This window comes from Caretta caretta, chromosome 13, assembly GCF_965140235.1.
Source record: "Caretta caretta isolate rCarCar2 chromosome 13, rCarCar1.hap1, whole genome shotgun sequence".
In the NCBI taxonomy this organism is placed as follows: domain Eukaryota; kingdom Metazoa; phylum Chordata; order Testudines; family Cheloniidae; genus Caretta; species Caretta caretta.
Genome location: NC_134218.1, coordinates 38,845,238 through 38,866,698, shown reverse-complemented (window position 1 = coordinate 38,866,698; position 21,461 = coordinate 38,845,238). Strand labels below are relative to the sequence as shown.

Below are 21,461 nucleotides of genomic sequence, written 5' to 3'. Positions count from 1 at the left end.
CCTCACCTGGCTGTTGTTCCAGGGAATGCAGCTGCCTGCGCCAGGGCATCCCTCCCTTCCCCTTTGGCCTGGCGCAATCCCCCCTAGGCTGCACTGCCAGCTGGCTGCCCATCGTTCTGGGTCCCATCCCCGTCACCCCGGATTTCAAGGACAGCGTGGACAATCGCTGTTTGTACTCATGGGTCTTCGCACGGCTCCCCAGACCAATTCGGGGAGAACAACGCTGACCGCACGGAGCACCAAGAGCCCGCCACCCAGCTGCGGCGTGTCGCCCTGCGGTGCCCGCACTTGCTGGCCACGCGAAGATCGAAGCAGAAATATTCACCTCGTGCGAGTTTCGTTTCAGAGCCTCTTCCAAGAATTCCATCCGCCCTCCGCCCGCACGCCTGCCAGAGCTTCATGTGGAAGATAGACAGGTCTCCAGCCTGTGAATTACGTGGCCATTTCTTCGCAGTTGGGTGCAAATCAGGTTGTTGCACTTAAAGTATGGCACAGGGTCTTGTCGGGGGGATACGGCAAAGCGCCTCATTTACTGGCAATCAACGTGTCAATCCACACTGCATCAGACGCATATGATCGATATTACACTCATGCACTCGCACTCACACAGAAGCACGCCCCGTCTTGGTGTTGTTACCAACTAGTTGCTCCCCTTAACTTCACTGGCCAGGGGAGTTAGATGGGGGAGGGGTGGAGCCGGGCTTCTGTCGGTCCAGCTCGATGCTCCCATGTTGACAAGATGAGACCCGGGGTCCTTCGCAAGACACCTCACATTTATAGCAGCTTCCCTCTCATGCAAATCTGTCCCAGATGCAAAATCTGCGTCTGTGTCAGCTGGTCATCTGGGATGCTTCCTTCTGGGCGATGTTTTAATGCTGCCACATTTATTTTCAGAGAGGGTGTTTTCAAAAGAAGGTGCTCGCTCCTAATTCCCAAGGCCGTCAATATGTCCGATCTTCTTTAGTGAGCCCACTTGACAAGACTTATTGTTCTTGGCTCTGTCTTCCATCCCCTCTCCAACTGTTGCAGCTGTCTGGAGGAGCTGGCCTTCCACGCCTTCCTCATTCACATCTCATTCATTCAACAGGGCAGTTAATTAAAAGGGGGGAGATCTTATTCTACTCCTAGTGAAATGACATTTTTCTTCTACCTTAACTATCCTTAGGGGCTATAACATTATACCAAGGCTCAATACAAAGTTTCTACATCAAAGGGCTTGATACAAAGTTACATGAAAATAGAGGTTATATATGGAAAGACTTAATACAAAATCATATGAAAATGATACACAATTATGCGAAGATGCTTAATGCAGAGATTTCTCTACAAGGTGAGCCTTGATACCAACCAAACCAAGACTTCTGCATTGGGCACCCAGTCCTGCCCTTTGAGGCCCAGCGGTTGTTGGAAACATACAAGGTTTCTAAGGTCTGGGTTTCCTGCCCATAGAGCAAAGTTGAGACCACAACGGCATTATAGACTTTGTGTTTTGTTCACAGACAGATTGTGTGTTGCGTCCAGATTCGGTGAGAGAGGTGACCACGTGCTTTCTTATTTCGCGCATCCACTTCACAATTGATTGTTGCTGCCTTATTTAACATGCCGCCGAGTCAGTGAACTACCTGGCAGCTCGGACCATGGTATCCTCCCTGCTGATTGATGGATCGGGGGAAAGTTGTTGAGCGACAGGCTGTTCATAGGCTCGTTTGGCAGATGGCAAGGCCAACCTTATAAGCTGCCCCAGCCAAGTGGTTTGTAAGATTTCGTCCTGCACCTTCAGGTTGTGCTACCAAGGGACAGTCATAAGAGCCTAAGAACGGCGACCCTGGGTCAGACCCAAGGTCCATCTAGTCCAGTGTCCTGTCTTCTGACAGTGGCCTACGCCAGGTGCCCCAGAGGGAACGAACAGAACAGGGAATCACCAAGTGATCCATCCCCTCTCGCCATTCCCAGCTTCTGGCAAACAGAGGCTAGGGACATCACTGGTGTAGAGCAGTTCCTGGATCAATGTTTTGATCTCCTTGATATTTGCACGTAGACGAGAGAGAATAAAAAGCTTGCCAGTGTGAAAGCATATAGAGATGCTGTGACGGGTTCGGTCACAGAGACCCCCTTGGGGGCTGCCACCTGATGTGCTGAGATTACCCCTGAGCTCGTTTCCCTGCCAGCTTGGGACTTCAGTGCCCTGCCTGGTTGTGCCAGACATGCCAGGCTGCTGCAAACCCAGACCCAGGTCCGAACCATGTCCTCCTGCAGGCTTACCTGAAAACAGCTTAAGAAGTGCTCCTGTCTCCAGCACTCAGATGCCCACCTCCCAATGGGGTCCAAACCCCAAAAAAATCCGTTTTACCCTGTATAAAGCTTATACAGGGTAAACTCATAAATTGTTCGCCCTCTATGACACTGATAGAGAGATATGCACAGCTGTTTGCTCCCCTCCCCCCAGGTATTAATACATACTCTGGGTTAATTAATTAGTACAAAGTGATTTTATTAAATACAGAAAGTAGGATTTAAGTGGTTCCTGGTAATAACAGACAGAACAAAGTGAATTACGAAGCAAAATAAAATAAAACACGCAAGTCTAAGCCTATTACAGTAAAAAAACTGAATACAGATAGAATCTCACCCTCAGAGATGTTTCAATAAGCTTCTTACATGGACTGGACACCTTCCTAGTCTGGGCCAAATCCTTTCCCTTGGTACAGCCCTTATTCCAGCTCAGGTGGTAGGTAGGGGATTTCTCATGACTGATGCCCCCTTTGTTCTGTTCTACCCCCTTTTATCTCTTTTGCACAAGGCGGGGATCCTTTGTCCCTCTCTGGGTTCCCACCCCTCCCTCTAAATGGAAAAGCACCAGGTTAAGGATTGATTCCAGTTCAGGTGACATGATCACATGTCACTGTAAGACTTCATTACCCACTTGCCAGCCCACGGGTCTACAGGAAGACTTACAAGTAAACAGAGCCATCTACAGTCAATTGTCCTGGTTGATGGGAGCCATCAAGATTCCAAACCACCATTAATGGCCCACACTTTGCATAATTACAATAGGCCCTCAGAGTTATATTTCATATTTCTAGTTTCAGATACAAGAGTGATACCTTTATACAAGCAGGATGACCACACTCAGTAGATTTAAGCTTTGTAATGATACCTTACAAGAGACCTTTTGCATGAAGCATGTTCCAGTTACATTATATTTACACTCATTAGCATATTTTCATAAATCATATAGAGCACAATGTCACAGATACCATTTGAAGAACGATGGAGGGCTTGCTCTAGCATTGGAGACCAAGAAGAATAGACCAAGGCAGCTAGGAGCAAGGACACATCCTTGCTTCACCCCATTCGTGACTGGAAACAGGTCTGTTAGATCGCCATCCACACTAAAGGAAAAGGAGTACTTGTGGCACCTTAGAGACTAACCAATTTATTTGAGCAGAGCTTTCGTGAGCTTCATCCGATGAAGTGAGCTGTAGCTCACGAAAGCTCATGCTCAAATAAATTGGTTAGTCTCTAAGGTGCCACAAGTACTCCTTTTCTTTTTGTGAATACAGACTAACACGGCTGTTACTCTGAAACCATCCACACTAACTCTTCCAACCATGCTTTTGTGGCATTGCCAGCTGTTGTTAATAAATTTGTCTGGACGTCCAAATTTAGCAAGGATTTTCCAGACGCTAGTGGGGTAGACCATGTTGAAAGCTTAGACCAGGAACAATGATGTACAAAGGTTGATGCTGTCATGATATTTTTCCTGTACTTGTCAAAGGATGCAAATCATGTCAACAGTGCTCCGCAGAGCACAAAGCTGCACTGTGGCTTTGTCAATAATTTGGATCCGAAGCTGGATCCAAGCAAGAATCTTACCGGCTGTGAAGAGCAAGCAGATGCTGCCATAGTTCATAGAATCATAGAATATCAGGGTTGGAAGGGACCTGATGAGGTCATCTAGTCCAACCCCCTGCTCAAAGCAGGACCGATTCCCAATTAAATCATCCCAGCCAGGGCTTTGTCAAGCCTGACCTTAAAAACTTCTAAGGAAGGAGATTCCACCCCCTCCCTAGGTAACGCATTCCAGTGTTTCACCACCCTCCTAGTGAAAAAGTTTTTCCTAATATCCAACCTAAATCTCCCCCACTGCAACTTGAGACCATTACTCCTTGTTCTGTCATCTGCTACCACTGAGAACAGTCTAGAGCCATCCTCTTTGGAACCCCCCTTCAGGTAGTTGAAAGCAGCTATCAAATCCCCCCTCATTCTTCTCTTCTGTAGACTAAACATCCCCAGTTCACTCAGCCTCTCCTCATAACTCATGTGTTCCAGTCCCCTAATCATTTTTGTTGCCCTCCGCTGGACTCTTTCCAATTTTTCCACATCCTTCTTGTCGTGTGGGGCCCAAAACTGGACACAGTACTCCAGATGAGGCCTCACCAGTGTCGAATAGAGGGGAACGATCACGTCCCTCGATCTGCTGGCAATGCCCCTACTTATACAACCCAAAATGCCATTGGCCTTCTTGGCAACAAGGGCACACTGCTGACTCATATCCAGCTTCTCGTCCACTGTCACCCCTAGGTCCTTTTCTGCAGAACTGCTGCCGAGCCCTTCGGTCCCTAGTCTGTAGCGGTGCATCGGATTCTTCCGTCCTAAGTGCAGGACTCTGCACTTGTCCTTGTTGAACCTTGTTGTTACCACAGTTGCTATTTGAGCTTTTGTGCTTATAGAGCATGATAATGTTGGCTTCTTTCAATTGTTGTGGTGTGACTTCTTGAAGCCAGAGATGCATGAGAAGAATGCACAAAGCCCGGCACAGAGGTTTCCTCTGTGTTTCAAAACTTCAGCTGGAATAGCATCGTGACCAGGAGATTTGTTATTTTTCATTGCTTGGATGGCCTTCAACACCGCAGCTCGTGTGGGTGGATCTGCAAGTGCGTTAGATGCAGGCTCTCTGTGGGTGTTATTCAGTGACTCACGGAGAGTAGAGAGACAATTAAGTAATTCCCAAAAGCGTTCATGCCACCATTGGTGGACGGCAGTGCGATCCATGATAAAAAGTTTGCCATCAACCCTTGTTACTGGCACCAAGGCAGATCAGGTAGGGCTGTATACAGCTTTTACCGCATCACAGACGCTTCTGAAGCCATGCTTTTCAGAAGGGACCTGCAGGTCATCCACTCTGGGGTCAAGCCACATATTTTGCATTTGGCAGCATTTGCATTGAAGCGTGCCGCAAGCTACCACCTATCTGGCCTTTTTTGACTCAGAGAATGGGTCAGCTACGAGCACATCACATCCTTGCTGCTTGGCATCAAGAAGATTCGATATTTCAGGATTGTGATCAGCAAACCAGTCTGCATGATGGCGTTTCTTATATCCAGCACAGTCCATGACAGTATTCTAGATTGTAGCACACATTTGGCAGACACCTTATCACTGATCATGGGAAGAGTTTCCAAACCTGTAGCTGAAAATGTTTGGCAGTCAACAGATCTTACAACCAGGCAACGGTTAGATGCTTAGCAGACTGGGTTTTGTGCATTTTTGGCCAAATAAAAAGGGAAAACTCCAACTGAACGAGACAGTGGGCAGTCCACAGATCAGCTCTGTATAATACTCAGGTTATACTCACGGTGATGCTGGCAAACCGGGTGCCAGCTTATGCCAAAGCCAGTCTCAGCTGAACGCTGACAAATAGCTGGAACCAGTCTGGCTCAACCTGTGTCTTAGAGTTGTTAAAATAGGTATTGGAGTTCTCAACCCGTGGTGAGTATTTAGACTTTATGAAATGCTTGTGAGTTGCCGCCTGCACTAATCTCACCTATATCCCTGTATAAGGTAATGCTGAAGGGTTTGTGTGAAGGTCAAGCTTCAGAGGGGTAGCCATGTTAGTCTGGATCTGTCAAAGTGGCAAAGAGTCCTGTGCATATATAGAGACTAACAGACGTACTGGAGCATGAGCTTTCGTGGGTGCATCTGATGAAGTGGGCATTCACCCACGAAAGCTCATGCTCCAGTACGTCTGTTAGTCTATAAGGTGCCACAGGACTCTTTGTGTGACGGGGCTGCCCATGAGAGCCAGCTGAGGTCACTCAATCAGGGTGAACTGCAAACAGAACGAGGCAGACAAACCCCAAACGCTGGTGGATATTCCGATACTTAGATTTACCCAGCCAGCCCAAACCAGCTTCTACAGCACCTCCCTGGGTACTCAGACATTCAAAGAACGCAGTTCCCTTAAAGTACCCAGCCTCAGGCCTCCAGCCAGACACACGTCGGATGTGATGATGGTTACTGAAAATCTTATCTCATCATATAAAAGAAAAGGTTCTTCCAATCCCAAAGGACCAGACACCCCCCCATATCAAATGAAACTTAGATCCTACCCAAAATATATGCTATAGTCAATTCTTGTTAACTAAACTAAAATTTATTAAAAAAGAAAAGATGAAGAGTGTTGGTTAAAAGATCAATACACGGACAGACTTGAATTCAATTCTTGAGGTTCAGATACAGAGCAGAGATGAGCCTGTAGTTGCCAAAAGTCCTTTTAGAAATAGTCCATAGGTTATAGTCCAGTGTCCATATTCAGGGTGACTCTAGTCAGAGACTGGGGATCTCAATCCTTATTGCTCAAGGTTTCCCCCTCTTGAAACCCAAAGCAGATCTGAGATGTTGATTGTGTCCCAGGGTTTTTATATACTTCCAGCAGCCTTTTGGCCTGAGAAAACAAAAGGCTTAACTTTCCTTCTTCCAAACATCCTGACAATTAGCACAAGGTAATTTATCCATTAAACAGTTCAGACACAGATTACCACCACCTTCAAAGAAACATATAGACAATTATACTATTTCACTCAAGTGTCTTCCTAAATGTTAATATTCCTCTTTTGATCTTTGAATTAAAGCTATAGCCCTAGACAAGACTTGTTTGCTTACATCACAAGACCTGAGCAAACATCTACCCTTCTACCTCTAACAATGCAGGCTTGCATTTCAAAGCTCTATTCATTTACATCTCTTCCTAACAAGTCTTTAAAGTTCGGCCATGGGTCAGGTCAGTCTGTGAGTTAATTAACTCTTTCTGGCCCTGTCACCTTTCAATGAGATATTATATTACACTCGTAATGTCACAGTTTGCTCTGAAACGTTGGACATCAGGCGACAGGAGAGAAGAGTTAGCAAGCATGAAATACTAGCTGCCTGCAGGAGGCAGTATGTCTTGCCTGACGGAAAATGGCCCGTCAACCCCAGATGAACCAGAGTGGAACATCAGAAGACCAATGATTTTGTGGATTGCTCCCCCCACCCTATGAAGAGGAAACGGGCAACTGACTTTCTCCCAACAGCTAAATCTGCAACTCAAAGCAGAAGCAGGAAAGGAATAAAAAGCCCTAACAAGGGGGAGCTGCTTTGAGTCTGAGGGGAGAGGATTATTAAGCATAAGAAAAAGATCCCTGGATTAGCCCTAAGAGACATATTTGCTTAGGGCATGTTTATGCTACAAAACTAAGACAACCCAATTTATGTTGGCATATGGCTGCTGCAGTAATTACTCGCTTGTGCAGGTCTACACTTTGCTCCTTGTGTCAGCGGTGTGTGTCCTCACCAGGAGCGCTTGTCCCAATTGTGCTGTCGGTGGGCGGCACTGCGGGACGACTTCTGAAAGCCAGTAACAGCCAATTTTGGGGGAGCAAAATTTTTGTGTAGACACTTCCATAGGTAAATTGACGTAAATTGCCTTGCGTTGACCTCATCTGTAGCGTAGACCAGACCTTATTATAGAAGCTTCTATTCACCTTTTGAAACTTAAGCCTGTAACTCATCTTTGTGTGTGTTTACCTGCTTTAACCTTGTCAATAACTCTCTGATTTCCTGTTGCTAGGTAATAAATCTTTCAACAGTTTATTATAGGATTGGCTACAAGCATTGTCTTTGTGAGATCAAAGGGGCAATTGACCTGGGGTCAATGCCAGGTCCTTTGGGACTGGGAGTAACTTGAATATTGTTGTGATTTTTGGTGTAAGGGACCATCGATCTTGACAAGAGGGACTGGAGTCCCCAAGGGGACCAACTGTGACTCCATGGTTAGGCAGTTATACATTTGATTCTTGGTTGGTGACATCTAAGTACAGTAGAACCCCATTTATCCGATCCTCCATTATCTGGTTCTCCGCATTAAACGAACAACCTGGACTCCAGGCCCCGAAGCAGGCGATCTCTCCTGCAGCCACTAGATGGCGATGCAGCACTGCATTTTCCCATTCTCTGGCTTAACAGTCCTTTTGGCTTTCCAATCTAGCCCCGGTCCCAATTAGATGGGATAAACGGGGTTCTGCTATCTAGCATTCGCAGCCAACTGGGGGCTTGTGCCCCGCTTCCTGAGAGTCTGCCCTGACATCGGTTCTCACTGCAGGCACTGTTCAGCTGAAACTTCCTCGATCTGTCATTTATACTAGGGGTTCTCAGCCACGGGTACATGTACCCCTAGGGTACGCAGAGGTCTTCCAGGGGGGACATCAACTCATCTAGAGAGTTGCCTAGTTGTACAACAGGCTACAGAAAAAGCACTAGCGAAGTCAGTGCAAACTAAGATTTCATACAGATAATGACTTGTTTATGCTGCTCTATTTACTACATCAGTGGTTCTCCAACTGAGAGTCGCAACCCCAAGGCGAGTTGCAAGTTCGTTTTTAGGGGGTCATCAGGGCTTGCATTCGACTCACTGGGGCCCAGTGCAGAAAGCCGAAGCCCAAGCAATTTAGCTTCACCCTGCTTGCCACGCCCCTAACTCTGGCCACGAGAGCAGGAACAGACTCTGTGTGGGTAAACACTTAATTATCTCTGTGGTTTCACCACCTCCCAGAATGCCAAGGCTCACAAGTGAAAACCAGGGTCATGTATCACACAGGAATGGAAGTACAATATTTCTATTCCAATCTGCTTTATTTTATAACTGTATGGTGACAATGAGAAGGTCAGCAATTTGCCAGGAACAGTGTGCTGTGACCATTCTGAATTTTTACGCCTGACTTTGTAAGCAAGTCGTTTTTAAGTGAGGTGAAACTTGGGGTATGCAAATACAAATCAGACTCCTGAAAGGGGTACGGTTGTCTGGAAAGGTTGAGAGTCCAGCTATGAGGACAGGTGACTAGACTAGACGACCTCTCGAGGTCCCTTCCAGTCCTACGAGTCTATGATTTATCCCGATGGGCAGGCTCTCTGTGACGTTCCCCTCTGGTGTTGTCTGGACCAGTGATCTGCTAGGCCACTCTGACCCTTGACTCTGGGAGCCGGCCTTACCCTGCTCTGCTGTGAGAAACCCCACTCTGGGAGGTTCACACGCAGCCTCTGGCATGTCAGCTGCTCCCAGCTACTTGCAACCAAATTACACTAGCCAATATCTCCGGTCCCAGCCACAACCCTGGGAACCTCCATCTTGCAGTGTCCAGTTATGCCCGCTGGACGCTGCAAACTTATATAAGTTTCAGAGGAACAGCCGTGTTAGTCTGTATTCGCAAAAAGAAAAGGAGTACTTTTGAAGTGAGCTGTAGCTCACGAAAGCTCATGCTCAAATAAATTGGTTAGTCTCTAAGGTGCCACAAGTCCTCCTTTTCTTTTTATATAAGTTTGTTAGTTTAACAAAGAAATTGGTATGTACCAGGCTTGTTCTCCCAAGGGGAGCCTCTGACACACCGCAAACCAAACGCACTGCTTCAGGTAGAATAAACAAACAGATTTATGAACTATAAAGATTGATTTAAAGTGATTATAAGTCAAAGCACAGCAAGTCAGATTTGGTCCAATGAAATAAAAGCAAAACGCATTCTAAGCTGGTCTCAACACTTTCAGTGCCCTTACAAACATAGATGCTTCTCACCAAAGGCTGGCTCTTCAGCCAGGCTCTCCCCTTTGATCAGCATTTCAGTCACTTGGCGGTGGTGGTGTCTGTAGATGTAGGCAGAAGAGAGAGAGCATGGCAAAATGTCTCTCCCTTTTATCACGTCCTTTCTTTCCTCCTGGCTTTCCCCCCCCCCCCCCCCGCCCCTTCAGAGTCAGGTAAACATTACCTCATTGCAGTCCCAAACCGCCCAAAGGAAGGGGGTGACTCCCTCGAGGGTCTAACAGATTCTTTTGTCACTCCTAAGCCAGTGTCCTTTGTTCCCCTGAGGCTGGGCTGGGTTTGTCCCATCTATGCCCTGACGAGGTGTGAATGGCCCCTCTGCTCTTGGGGAGTTTTCGCCTGGGCTTGTTTTAAGCCATGAGGATACATTTTCAGCCTCATAACTACATACATGAAATTATAACCTATAACCTTACTATACCATTACTGTGACAATTACTGTAACATCACTATAACAACCATACTCAGTGCATCATGAGCCTCCCGAAGACACCCAACATGACAAACTTTGCTTTGGGTACCACACAATCATTTTATAACGATGAACCTGGGGGCGTAGAGTGTTCCCCTGAGGTACAGTGCGTCACACTCTCCAAACGAGATTCTTTCTCATTGTGACATGGACGCCCAAGTCACCCGGTGCATTTCGTGGCCGTCTCTTCCACAAGAAAGCGTATCCAGTTGCTCAGTCAATTGACGCTCTTCAGCAAGTGCAAGGGGCAGTTTGATTTGGACGATGAAGCAGCACACCGACCTCCCACGTCGTAACACGGAAGCTTTTCAAGGCTTATGTGTTGACAGCAGCTGGTCTAGGCTGTCGGGGAGGAACAATTTTTCGGGTGCGTTTTCGAGTGCCCCCCTCAGCTGGAGGTGGGCTGGGCTGTCGCTGAATAGAGCAGCCGGGTCGGCAAAGAAGTGGCCAAGCTATGGCGCCTCCCCCTCCCCCCACCAAGTCAACACACAAGTGGCCAAAGTCTCGACCCGCCCACACGCCATGAGTAGGACTCCAGCAGTGTCCGGCGTGGGTCGCTTCTGCCCTCCCCCATTGCTGTGGGACCCGTGGGATCGGAGCTTAAAGTGGGCGAGCGGCCGCCAACAACTTGCACGTGGGCTCAGCCGGCAAGGGCATTTCCAGCGATGGGGGAGGCTCTGTGGGGGCTAGTGGTTAGAGTGGGCGGGATGGGAGCCAGACTCCTGGGTTATCGGGGGGGGGGCTAGTGGTTGGGGTGAGGGGATGGGAGCCAGGGTCCTGGGTTTTTCTTGGGGGGGGCAGTGGTTAGAGTGGGGGAGATGGGAGCCAGACTCCTGGGTTATTGGGCGGGGCTAGTGGTTAGAGGGGAGAGGTGCGAGCCAGGACTCCTGCTTTTTCGGGGGAGGGGGGGGGAGCTAGGAGCCAGGACTCCTGGGTTATCAGGGGAGGGTCTAGTGGTTAGAGTGGGGGGATGGGAGCCAGGACTCCTGGGTTTTCGGGGGGGGGGGGCGCTAGTGTCACGGAGTCCCTGGCCGATGCTCTGGAACTGCTCCCTACTAAGCCAGTCAGGACTCTGGGGAAGTCTCCTTTCTGGGAGCAGCCTGTCTGCAGGACACACGGCTCACACAGCTTCCACCGTCCTGGGCCTGACCTAGGAGCATTCAGCCTCCTCTGCCCCTCCGTGCGCTTCCCACAGCCAGTCCGTTCAGGCGGGGTCCTGGGGAAGCCAGAGGGTCCTGCACCCCCAACTCCGCACTCAGCCAGGACTCTCAGCCAGCCAGGAAAACAGAAGGTTTATTAGACGACAGGAACATGGTCTAACACAGAGCTTGTAGGTGCAGAGAACAGGACCCCTCAGCTGGGTCCATTTTGGGGGGCAGTGAGTCAGACAACCCCGTCTGCCCTTCACTCCATGTCTCCAGCCAGCCCCAAACTGAAACTCCCTCCAGCCCCTCCTCCTCTGGGCTTTGTCCCTTTCCCGGGCCAGGTGGTCACCGGATTCCTTTGTTCTCCAACCCTTCAGCTCCCACCTCGCAGGGGGGAAGGGCCAGGCCATCAGCTGCCAGGACACAGGGTGTTGGCCATTCTCTGTGTCCAGACCCCTTCACACACCTGCCCTCTAGGGCTCCGCAGTGATCACACACCCGGACCCCACCCCCTAGAGACTTAAGAACTGCAGAGGGGAAACTGAGGCAGCCCCACACTATCCAGAGGAAACATTAAGAACAGTCCCGCTTCGTCACAGCTAGTGGGGGGGGATGGGAGCCAGGACCCCTGAGTTTTCGGGGGGGGCTAGTGAGGGGGAGCCGCGGGGGGGGGGGGGGCTCAGACAAGAGCCACCGCCTCCCAGCCCCGTTCTCCCCTCCGGCTCCGTCCTAGAGAATCTCTCCCTGCCATTGGTCTCCGTCCCTGTCAAGCACCCTCAGCCCGCCCCTCACCTCCCAGTTGCTGATTGGTCCGATAGAACCATGTGGAGGGAGCCAGGCGGCTGATTGGCTTAAATTTAGAGCGCTGCCGGCGACGCGGGGCTGATTCGCTGATTCCTCTCGCGGCGTCTGCATCCACCCGCTGATGGGTCCAACCCCGGGAAGGGGGCGGGGAGGGGGCGTGATTCCGTCTCTAATTGGTTAGTTCCTTTCTACCGGAGGCGGGCTAAGAGCATCAGGTGCCGCCCGCGATTGGTCGGATCCTCTCTAACGAGGCGGAAGTGCGGTCCTGATTTGCCCGAACCGCCGCCAGGAGGCGGGATCCGGGGCGCCGATTGGCCGAGGCGGGTACCGAGGCGGAAGCGGTAGGTGCGCTCGGCGCCGCGTGTCCCACTCCACGGGGAGGTTGGGATGGAGGCGGCAGGGCCCGAGCTGCGGGTGAGGCGGGGTTCCGGGGGGGGCGCCCGGGGGCGCTGGGGAAGGGAGTCGGGGGGCGCACGGGGGGGCGGGGCTGGGGAAGGGGATCGGGGGGCGCACGGGGGGGCGGGGCTGGGGAAGGGGAGCGGGGGGCGCACGGGGGGAGGGGCTGGGGAAGGGGAGCGGGGGGGCGGGGCTGGGGAGCGGGGAGCGCACGGGGGGAGGGGCTGGGGAAGGGGAGCGGGGGGCGCACGGGGGGAGGGGCTGGGGAAGGGGATCCGGGGGGGCGGGGCTGGGGAAGGGGATCGGGGGGTCGCACGGGGGGAGGGGCTGGGGAAGGGGATCCGGGGGGGCGGGGCTGGGGAAGGGGAGCGGGGGGCGCACGGGGGGAGGGGCTGGGGAAGGGGATCCGGGGGGGCGGGGCTGGGGAAGGGGATCGGGGGGGCGCACGGGGGGAGGGGCTGGGGAAGGGGAGCGGGGGGCGCACGGGGGGAGGGGCTGGGGAAGGGGAGCGGGGGGGCGGGGCTGGGGAGCGGGGAGCGCACGGGGGGAGGGGCTGGGGAAGGGGATCCGGGGGGGCGGGGCTGGGGAAGGGGATCGGGGGGGCGCACGGGGGGAGGGGCTGGGGAAGGGGAGCGGGGGGGCGGGGCTGGGGAGCGGGGAGCGCACGGGGGGAGGGGCTGGGGAAGGGGATCCGGGGGGGCGGGGCTGGGGAAGGGGAGCGGGGGGCGCACGGGGGGAGGGGCTGGGGAAGGGGAGCGGGGGGGCGCACGGGGGGGCGGGGCTGGGGAAGGGGAGCGGGGGGCGCACGGGGGGAGGGGCTGGGGAAGGGGATCCGGGGGGGCGGGGCTGGGGAAGGGGATCGGGGGGGCGCACGGGGGGAGGGGCTGGGGAAGGGGAGCGGGGGGCGCACGGGGGGAGGGGCTGGGGAAGGGGAGCGGGGGGGCGGGGCTGGGGAGCGGGGAGCGCACGGGGGGAGGGGCTGGGGAAGGGGATCCGGGGGGGGCGGGGCTGGGGAAGGGGAGCGGGGGGGCGCACGGGGGAGCGGGGCTGGGGAAGGGGATCCGGGGGAGCGGGGCTGGGGAAGGGGATCGGGGGGCGCACGGGGGAGCGGGGATGGGGAAGGGGATCCGGGGGGGCGGGGAAGGGGATCTGGGCGGGACGCTGGTGGGAGGGGGCCTGGCAGGAGGCATGGGGGGGTGGCTCGGTTTAAAGTCTCCCCACCCTGCAGGAGCAGCTGGTGTCCGACCTGCCCCCCGCACTGGCCTTGCTGGGATCGCTCCAGGAGCAGGTGAGAGAGACCCCGACCCCCCAGATCGGGGCCGCCCCCCAGGGGAAAGGCCCTGGCTCACCCCCTTTCTTCCCCCCACAGGTTGTTGGGGTCACGGCCCATGTCCAGGGGCTGCTGCAGAGGGTCCGGGCCGGCACCTTCCCCACGGAAAAGGTAAGAGCGGGTCCTCTTCCGCCCCCGGGTGTCCCCCCCCCATCCTGCCCCTGGGTCCACCCCCATCCTGCCCCTCTCCCGCTTCCCTGCCCCGGGCGTCCCCCCTATCCTGCTCCTGTCCCCTGGGTCCACCCCCATCCTGCCCCTCTCCTGCTTCCCTGGCCTGGGTGTCCCCCCGATCCTGTCCCTGTCCCCGTCCCCCCCTTGATGCCTCTGCCCCCTTCCGCAGGGGCTGAGTTTCCTGGAGCTGAAGGCCCAGCTGCTGCTGTTCTATCTCCAGGACCTGGCCCAGCTGCTGCTGGAGAAGAGCTCGGGCCGCTCCCTGGCCGCCCAGCCGGGTGTCCTGCGCCTGGCTGAGCTGCGCACGGTGCGTGGGGCCGATGGAGCCCATGGGGGCCATGCCGGGGCGGGGGCAGACCGCTGGAGGCAAGCTTCCGGCTCTGTAGGGTACCTCCGGGAGGGGAGTGGGGTCCAGTGGTTAGAGTGGGGGGGAAGGGCTGGGAGCCGGACTCCTGGGTTCTATCCCCAGCTCTGGGAGGGGAGGTGGGCTAGTGGTTAGAGCAGGGGGGGTACAGGGAGCCTGAACTCCTGGGTGTGGTGGGTGGTTCTTGGGGGGGCAGGGTCTCCCCACGTCTGACTCCCCCACACTCCTGAGCCCCCCCCCAGGTGTTGGAGAAGATGCGCCCCATTGAGCAGAAGCTCCGGTACCAGGTTGACAAGCTGGTGAAGGCAGCTGTGACGGGTGCCGTGGGTGAGTTGGGGGCACCGAGGGGGGTGGGCGCGAGGTGACCAGGGCCCCCGCTGACCACGCCTCACCCCCCCGGGGTGCTCTCATTGCAGGAGACGACAATCCGCTGAGATTCAAACCGGACCCTGGGAACATGATGAGCAAGGTGAAGGGGAAGGGCAGGACTCCTGGGTTCCATCCCCAGCTCTGGGAAGGGAGGGGGGGGTCTAGTGGTTAGAGCAGGGGAGGGGTTGGGAGCCAGGCTGGGCTCTGTCTATGGGGAGGAATGGGGTTACTCATTGGCCCGCGCTGGGGGGAGGAGGGCAGGGCCAGCTCTTGATTGACAGGCTGTTTTCTCTCGGGCAGCTGAGTGATGAGGAAGAGGACGGGACGGGAGGCAAAGCTGCCGGGAAGAAGCCCCTGGCCAAAGGAGGAGTCCGGAAATACGTCCCACCCCGGCTGGTACCGGTGCATTATGGTGCGAGCTGGGAGCCTGCCCAGCTTCTAGCCCCCGCCTTAGAAAGAGCGGGGTTTGTATAACCACCCCGCGCCCCACCCCAGAGCCAGCTGCCTCTCAGCACCAGGGGAGGGGTCCCGTATGTTCAGCACCGCGCCACATCCCAGAGAGGGCCACCTCTCAGCTCTGGGGGAGGGGTCCCCGTATAGGCAGCCCCCGCCCCACCCCAGAGGGGGCCACCTCTCCGCGCCGGGGGAGGGGTCCCCGTACACTCAGCTCCCGCGCCCCACCCTAGAGGGGGCCGCCTCTCCGCACCAGGGAAGGGGACCCGTACACTCAGCTCCCGCGCCCCACCCTAGAGGGGGCCGCCTCTCCGCACCGGGGAAGGGGTCCCCGTACACTCAGCCCCCGCGCCCCACCCCAGAGGTGACCACATCCCCATCCGTCCCCCCTCAGATGAGACGGAGGCCGAGCGGGAGAAGAAGGCCCTCGACCAGGCGAAGAAGCGGGCGCTGAGCAGCTCCGTCATCCGGGAGCTGAAAGAGCAGTTCTCAGACGCGCCGGAGGAGATCCGCGAAGGGCGCTACCTGCATGCGACCAGGCAGAGCCAGGAGGATGAGCACCGGTGAGTGCGGGCTAGTGGTTAGAGGCGGGGGGGCTGGGAGCTGGGACTCCTGGGTTCTGTCCCTGGCTCTGGGAGGGGAGGGGGGTCCCCGGGCGATGCTCTGGGACTGCTCCCGACGAAGCCAGGCAGGACTCTGGGGGAGCCTCCTCTCTGGGCGCAGCCGTCTGCAGGACACGCAGCTCACCCGGCTCCACCTTCCTGGGTCTGACCCCGGAGCATTCAGCCTCCCCTGCCCCTCCGGGTGCTTCCCACAGTGAGGTGGAGTCCTGGGGGAGCCAGGGGGTCCTGCCCCCCAACTCCGCAGTCAGCCGGGACTCTCAGCCAGCCGGTAACACAGGAGGTTTATTCGCCGACAGGAACACAGCTAGGGCACAGCTTGTTAGCACAGAAATCCGTGACTTTCAGCCAAGTCCATCTTGGGGGTCGGGGAGCCCAGAGCCAGGGCTCTGGCCCTCCCCCTGCACCCCAAGCCAGCCCAGACCGACTCGCTGCCAGCAGCCTGGCCCCTACCCTGCCCATTGCTCCTCCTCCGGCCTTCATCTTGCTTCCCAGGCCAACCATCCCCCTCCTGGGTCTCAGGTTACGAAGGGGCGGCCAGAGCATCCCTGCAGGCAGCTGGAGCAGCCTCCCCAAAAGTCACACACCCTTATTCCCACCACCTAGACATTGGAGCAATACACGGGGAAACTGAGGCACGCACCGCATCCATGCAAAACAGTAAGACTCACATAGGGTCACATACAACATAACAAGGGAAACTCCCCACGACATCACAGGGTCTAGTGGTTAAAGTGTGGGGCTGGGGGCCAGGACTCCTGGGTTCTATCCTGGCTCGGGGAGGGGAGCGGGGTCTTGTGGTAAGGGCTGGGAGCTAGGACTCCTGGGTTCTCTCCTAGCTCTGGGAGGCAGAGGGGAGTGGGGTCTAGTGATCAGAGCAGGACCCAGGCTCCCCGTTCTGGTCATTGCAGGAGGAGCTACGAGGAGGCCATGCTGGTGAGGCTGAACTTGAGCCGGCAGGACAAGGCCCGGCGTCGCCGGGTGGCTGCGCTGGGGGCCCAGCTCCACTCCTTGACCCACTTTGGCGACATCAGCGCCCTGACTGGGGCAGCGCCCCCCACTGGAGAGGTGAGGCAGCGCAGAGTGATGGGTAGGGGCAGGGGAGCAAGCTGGGGCTGAGCCTCACCCAGCTAATTGTCTCCATTCCTCTCCCAGGATCTGAGCCCCCAGAAGAAGAGGAGGAAGAAGACTAATGCAAAGAGGGGAAGGAAAAAGGGTGAGTGTGAAGGGCAGTCCCCTCTGTCCCAGCAGTCCCAACTTCAGTCCCCACCCCCACCTTTTAGAGCCCCTCAAAATCCAGTGGCAGGGGGTTCCACAGGTGAACAGCAGCCCGAGGAGGTTCTAGAACTAGCTGGGAGTCCGGTCACCGGGGTCCTGGCTCTGGAAGGAGAGTGGGCTGTAATGGGTTAGACCGGGTGGGAGGGGAGCCAGGACGCCTGGGTTTTCTCCCAGCTCTGGGAGGGGAGCCGGGGCTGTGATCTGTCACTTGTCCGCTCGCTCTCCTTCCACACTCCCCTATTCTCTTCCTTTTGTAGGTTTCCGGAGGCGATAACGGAGCCACATTGTCCCCACTGCACCCGCTGGAGTGATGCCCCCCGCCCCCACCACGGAGCGACTCTCACACGGGGCAGAATGTTTAGACAATAAAATTGAGCCTCTGAACATGTGTCTTGGTGTAAACGTCCACTAGGGGGAGCTGTGCTGCTGGGGCCCGTCGCCCAGCCCGTCACTAGGGGGCGCTGTGCGGCAGCGTTGCCTGCTCGGCTTAGGCCAAGGGTCCCCGGCAAGGGAGCTGATGCACGCTGGGGCCCTGTCCTATCCCCTTGCTCGGCCGGAGGGCAACCGGACCCCAGCATGCCCCCCAGCTCTTTGCCAGCCCCGCTCCATATCTTTGCCAGATCTCAGCTTCCCTCCCCCTAGGTCCTAGCGTAACTGAGCTAAATGTATTAGTGGGGGGGCGGGGGCCAGCTGTCCCCATTCTCCCTCTCGGGGGATCAAACGGGGGCGGGTGCCCCGTGCAGCTTTCCTCGGTTTCCGCCCTTGGGACGGGGGCCAAGCCAGGCGCCTGCTGGCGTGTGACCGCGGGTCATGCCGCAGTTAGCGACCGAGGCCAATTGCGCAGGGAGCCACCCTGCCTCGGTTGCTCGGCTGTGGGCTGGCCCCATAGGGCGGGGCCTCCAGAGCTCTGGGGTGAAAGCCATGTTCTGTGACCGTAGCATCCTTCGATGGGCTGCAGCTGTGGGGGCGTTGGGCTGCGGAGGGGGCCGGTCCGTGCCCAGTCTCCCCCCGACGCTAGGGGGCGCTGGGCTGCCTCTCCCCAGCACTAGGCCCCATTTCAACCTCCGCCGCCCCTGCCAGCCCCATCACTTTTGAGGGGCCACATGGCGCCGGCGTGTCAGGCCCGGAAGCGTTGTCGTCATGGGGGGGCGGTTGGGGGTCCCCGGCCAGCACCCCCGCCCGGAGCAGCTCCTGGTAGTGCCGGGGGCGATGCCGCTGGAGGTAGACGCTCATCTTGCCGGGCACACCGGTGGCACCGTCCCACCCTGGGAGGGGAGAGAAGACCCGGTCAGTGGGGGCGTCCCGGCGCCTCCCCCCCCCCCCCCCAGTGTCCCAGACGCCACTCACCCAGTGCCCGCTGAAGCTGCATCACCCCCTCCAGCGCTGCCGGCACCTCCTGCTGGGTCCCCACCACGGCCTCCACCTCGGCCACGGTGTAGCCGAAATCCGCCTGGTCCAGGTCCACCCGCAGGCCCCCCAGCCGGTAGCTGCGGCGCCAGGTCACGAAGCTGGCAAACTCTTGCAGGCCCAGCCCGGCCACGGCCCCGGGCACCTGGTCCCAGCCGGGCACGGGGGCCACGCCCAGCACCCCGCACAGCCGGCCCACAATGGCGCGGGGGCTCGTCAGCTCCTGGTAGGTGGTGGCCACGGCAGGCGGCTCTGGGGACGGGGCACCCGGGACGTGGCTGGAGCCTCCGGCGCCCTCTGCTGGCGGCTCTGGGGACAGGGCACCCGGGACGTGGCTGGAGCCTCCGGCGCCCTCTGCTGGCGGCTCTGGGGACAGGGCACCCGGGACGTGGCTGGAGCCTCCGGCTCCTCTGCGTGGCACCGGGGGGCACTTGAGCTCCCAGCCGGCCCCCTGGCGGAGCCGCAGCCAGTGGTCAGCCCGCGTGAGCCGCAGGTCGGGGGTGTCGTAATAGCGGTCGCGGAAGGACGAGCTCCCGGCCAGGGCCGCCCCCAGCGCCGCCAGCCTGGCCTCCGTGCCCGGCCCGGCTGTGAACTTCACCTCCACCTCGATGCTGCCCGACGGCATCACGGCCTCTCTGGGGGCAGGAGAGGGGGAGTGAGCCATGGAGCGACCCCCTGGTCACAGCCCACTGACCCCCCCCACGGCACCCCCTACCCCACTCCCCATAGCACAATGCACTTCACACAGGCCTGCCCCATGGTGACCCCCACCCAGCCCAGCTCCCTGCCCCAGAGCAACCCCCACCCTGCCCCACAGTGCCCCAGCCCAGCTCCCTGCCCCACTCCCCGCCCCACTCCCCAAGCACAGTGCACTTCACACAGGCCTGCCCCATGGTAACCCCCACCCAGCCCAGCTCCCTGCCCCAGAGCAACCCCCACCCTGCCCCACAGAGCCCCAGCCCAGCTCCCTGCCCCACGGCGCCCTTCGCCTGGCCCACTCCCGACAGCACGTGCACCCCGCTCAGCCCCGCCCCACTCCCTGCTCAAGGGGTCTCCTGGCGGGGTCCCGGGGCCAGCACCGACCTCGCCCCGGTCCCAGCTGTCGGCGCCTCCTGGGCGGGGCTGTGAGTGGGCGGGACTGCGAGGAGGGAGCTGGGAGGGGGCGGGGCCGTGAGGCGGGCGGGACTGTGAGTGGGCGGGGCCGTGGGGGGGCTGGAGTTTTCTTTTCGGAGAATTAATTTGCTTCCTCGCGCGAGAGTGGTGGGGAGAGGGGCATGCTGGGAGCTGTAGTTCCAGGGGGTGGGGCATGCTGGGAGCTGTAGTTCCAGGGGGTGGGGCATGCTGGGAGCTGTAGTTCTGAGGGGAGCAGGGAATGCTGGGAGCTGTAGTGCCAAAGGGAGTGGGGCATTTTGGGCGAAGTAGTTCCAAGAGGGCAGGGCATTCTGGGAACTGTAGTTCTGTAGGGAGCAGGGCATTCTGGGAGCTGTAGTTCTGTAGGGAGCAGAGCATTCTGGGAGCTGTAGTTCTGTGGGGAGCAGAGCATTCTGGGAGCTGTAGTTCCAGACGACTAAGGGATTGGGAAAACCGATGTCTTTGGCCTCTCTCTCTCTGTCTCACTCCCCGGCCCGCCAACTGCGTCTGTCTCGCTTCTTTGCTCCCAGTTGCTATGGTGACCGGAAAGCTGCAATTAGGAGCTGCAGGATGGGGGGTCCTTAATGAGGAGATGGGGTTAACCCCTTGTGGACCAGGAGGCAGGGACTTCTGAGTGCTATTCCGGGCTCTGAAAGTGGAGTAGGGTCCAGTGGTTAGAGGTGGGAGGGGGGCTGGGAGCCAGGACTCCTGGGTTCTCTCCCGGAGTCTGGGAGGAGAGTGGGGGCTAGTGGTTAGAGCGGGGGGTTGGGCACAGCTGATTATTGCTGTTCTCTCTCTGCCTGACAGAACGACCGGCCAGGGAAGGGAGCCCAGAGGCAGCCGGGGAGGAGACGCGGGCTGAAGAGCGGAGGGGGGGAGGGAGTGGGGTGATTATGAGGGAAAGACCATGGGGCGGAGGGGAGATGGGGAGGTTGTAGGGGGCGGTGAGCGAAGGGCTCTGGGGTCAGGGGTGGATGGGGAGGGGGTCAGGGGATGAGGTGTGGGGGAGAATTAGGGGGAAGCGATGTGCGTCTAGGGGAGTGTGGAAGGTGGGGGGAGGGGCATTGGAGCAATGGGGGCTGGGGGAATGGGTGGGGGTGGGGGTTAGCAGGGGCTGGAGGACTGGGGTTGGGAAAGGGCTGGAGGGTCAGGGGTGAGGTGAGGTGGGGGAGAAGGGTTGGGGGTCGGGTGAACCCCCTGAGCTGCTCCGTGCCTCAGTTTCCCCAGTGTAACATGCAGAGAATAGTCCTGCCCTCCCTCGCAAGGGGGTCGGGAGGGGAAAGCTTGTGGGGGGCTGTGATTCTGTAGGAATAGGTTGGAGGCCTGGCTGGCTCAGAGGGGCGAGGATCGGGGTCTTTTGCCTCTAGGGGGCGATGCTGAGGGGAGGCACGAGGCCTTTCCCCTCTAGGGTCACCAGCTCCAGCCCCAGGGGGGACTCGGGGACCTTCCCCTATAGGGGCCGCTGTGGGGCAGTGGGGGGGCAGTGCACCTGCTCTGGAGGGGGGGTCAGACACGCCCATCTCATCCCCCCCGGCTCCCCCTCACACACACTTTTGTCCACCCCAGGGTGCAGAGGCGGGGGGGGGGGGCAGAGCCTGCGGGGGGGGGCGA

At 57.5% G+C, this 21,461-nt stretch overlaps 2 protein-coding genes across 5 annotated transcripts in view; one reads left to right on the top strand and one right to left on the bottom strand.

Annotated features, from left to right (window-relative positions):
• The first annotated feature begins 12,658 nt into the window (after positions 1 to 12,658).
• On the top strand, positions 12,659 to 17,696 carry NGDN (neuroguidin). 2 transcript variants are annotated; one of them, XM_048819698.1, is made up of 11 exons: positions 12,659 to 12,745; positions 13,956 to 14,015; positions 14,097 to 14,168; positions 14,398 to 14,535; positions 14,835 to 14,919; positions 15,009 to 15,061; positions 15,262 to 15,373; positions 15,809 to 15,977; positions 16,946 to 17,102; positions 17,190 to 17,250; positions 17,570 to 17,696. In XM_048819698.1, the coding sequence occupies exons 1-11, from the start codon at positions 12,719 to 12,721 to the stop codon at positions 17,584 to 17,586; spliced, it is 951 nt and encodes a 316-aa protein (XP_048675655.1). In that variant the 5' UTR covers positions 12,659 to 12,718; the 3' UTR covers positions 17,587 to 17,696. The 2 variants fall into 2 exon arrangements, with proteins under 2 accessions (XP_048675655.1, XP_074975059.1); XM_075118958.1 differs by having other exon boundaries at positions 17,190 to 17,696.
• Positions 16,300 to 21,461, bottom strand: part of THTPA (thiamine triphosphatase) — a 46,395-nt gene continuing 41,233 nt past the window's right edge. For 2 of the 3 annotated variants that reach the window (XM_048819694.2, XM_048819695.2), the window contains exons 4-5: positions 18,660 to 19,354; positions 16,300 to 18,577 (exon numbers count right to left, since the gene is read on the bottom strand). In XM_048819694.2, coding sequence (XP_048675651.2) covers positions 18,327 to 18,577; positions 18,660 to 19,354 — 946 coding nt within the window. In that variant the 3' untranslated portion in view covers positions 16,300 to 18,326. Of the gene's footprint in view, positions 18,578 to 18,659; positions 19,355 to 19,802; positions 19,901 to 21,461 lie in introns of those variants that run through there. The other variant, XM_048819696.2, reaches the window with a different exon arrangement.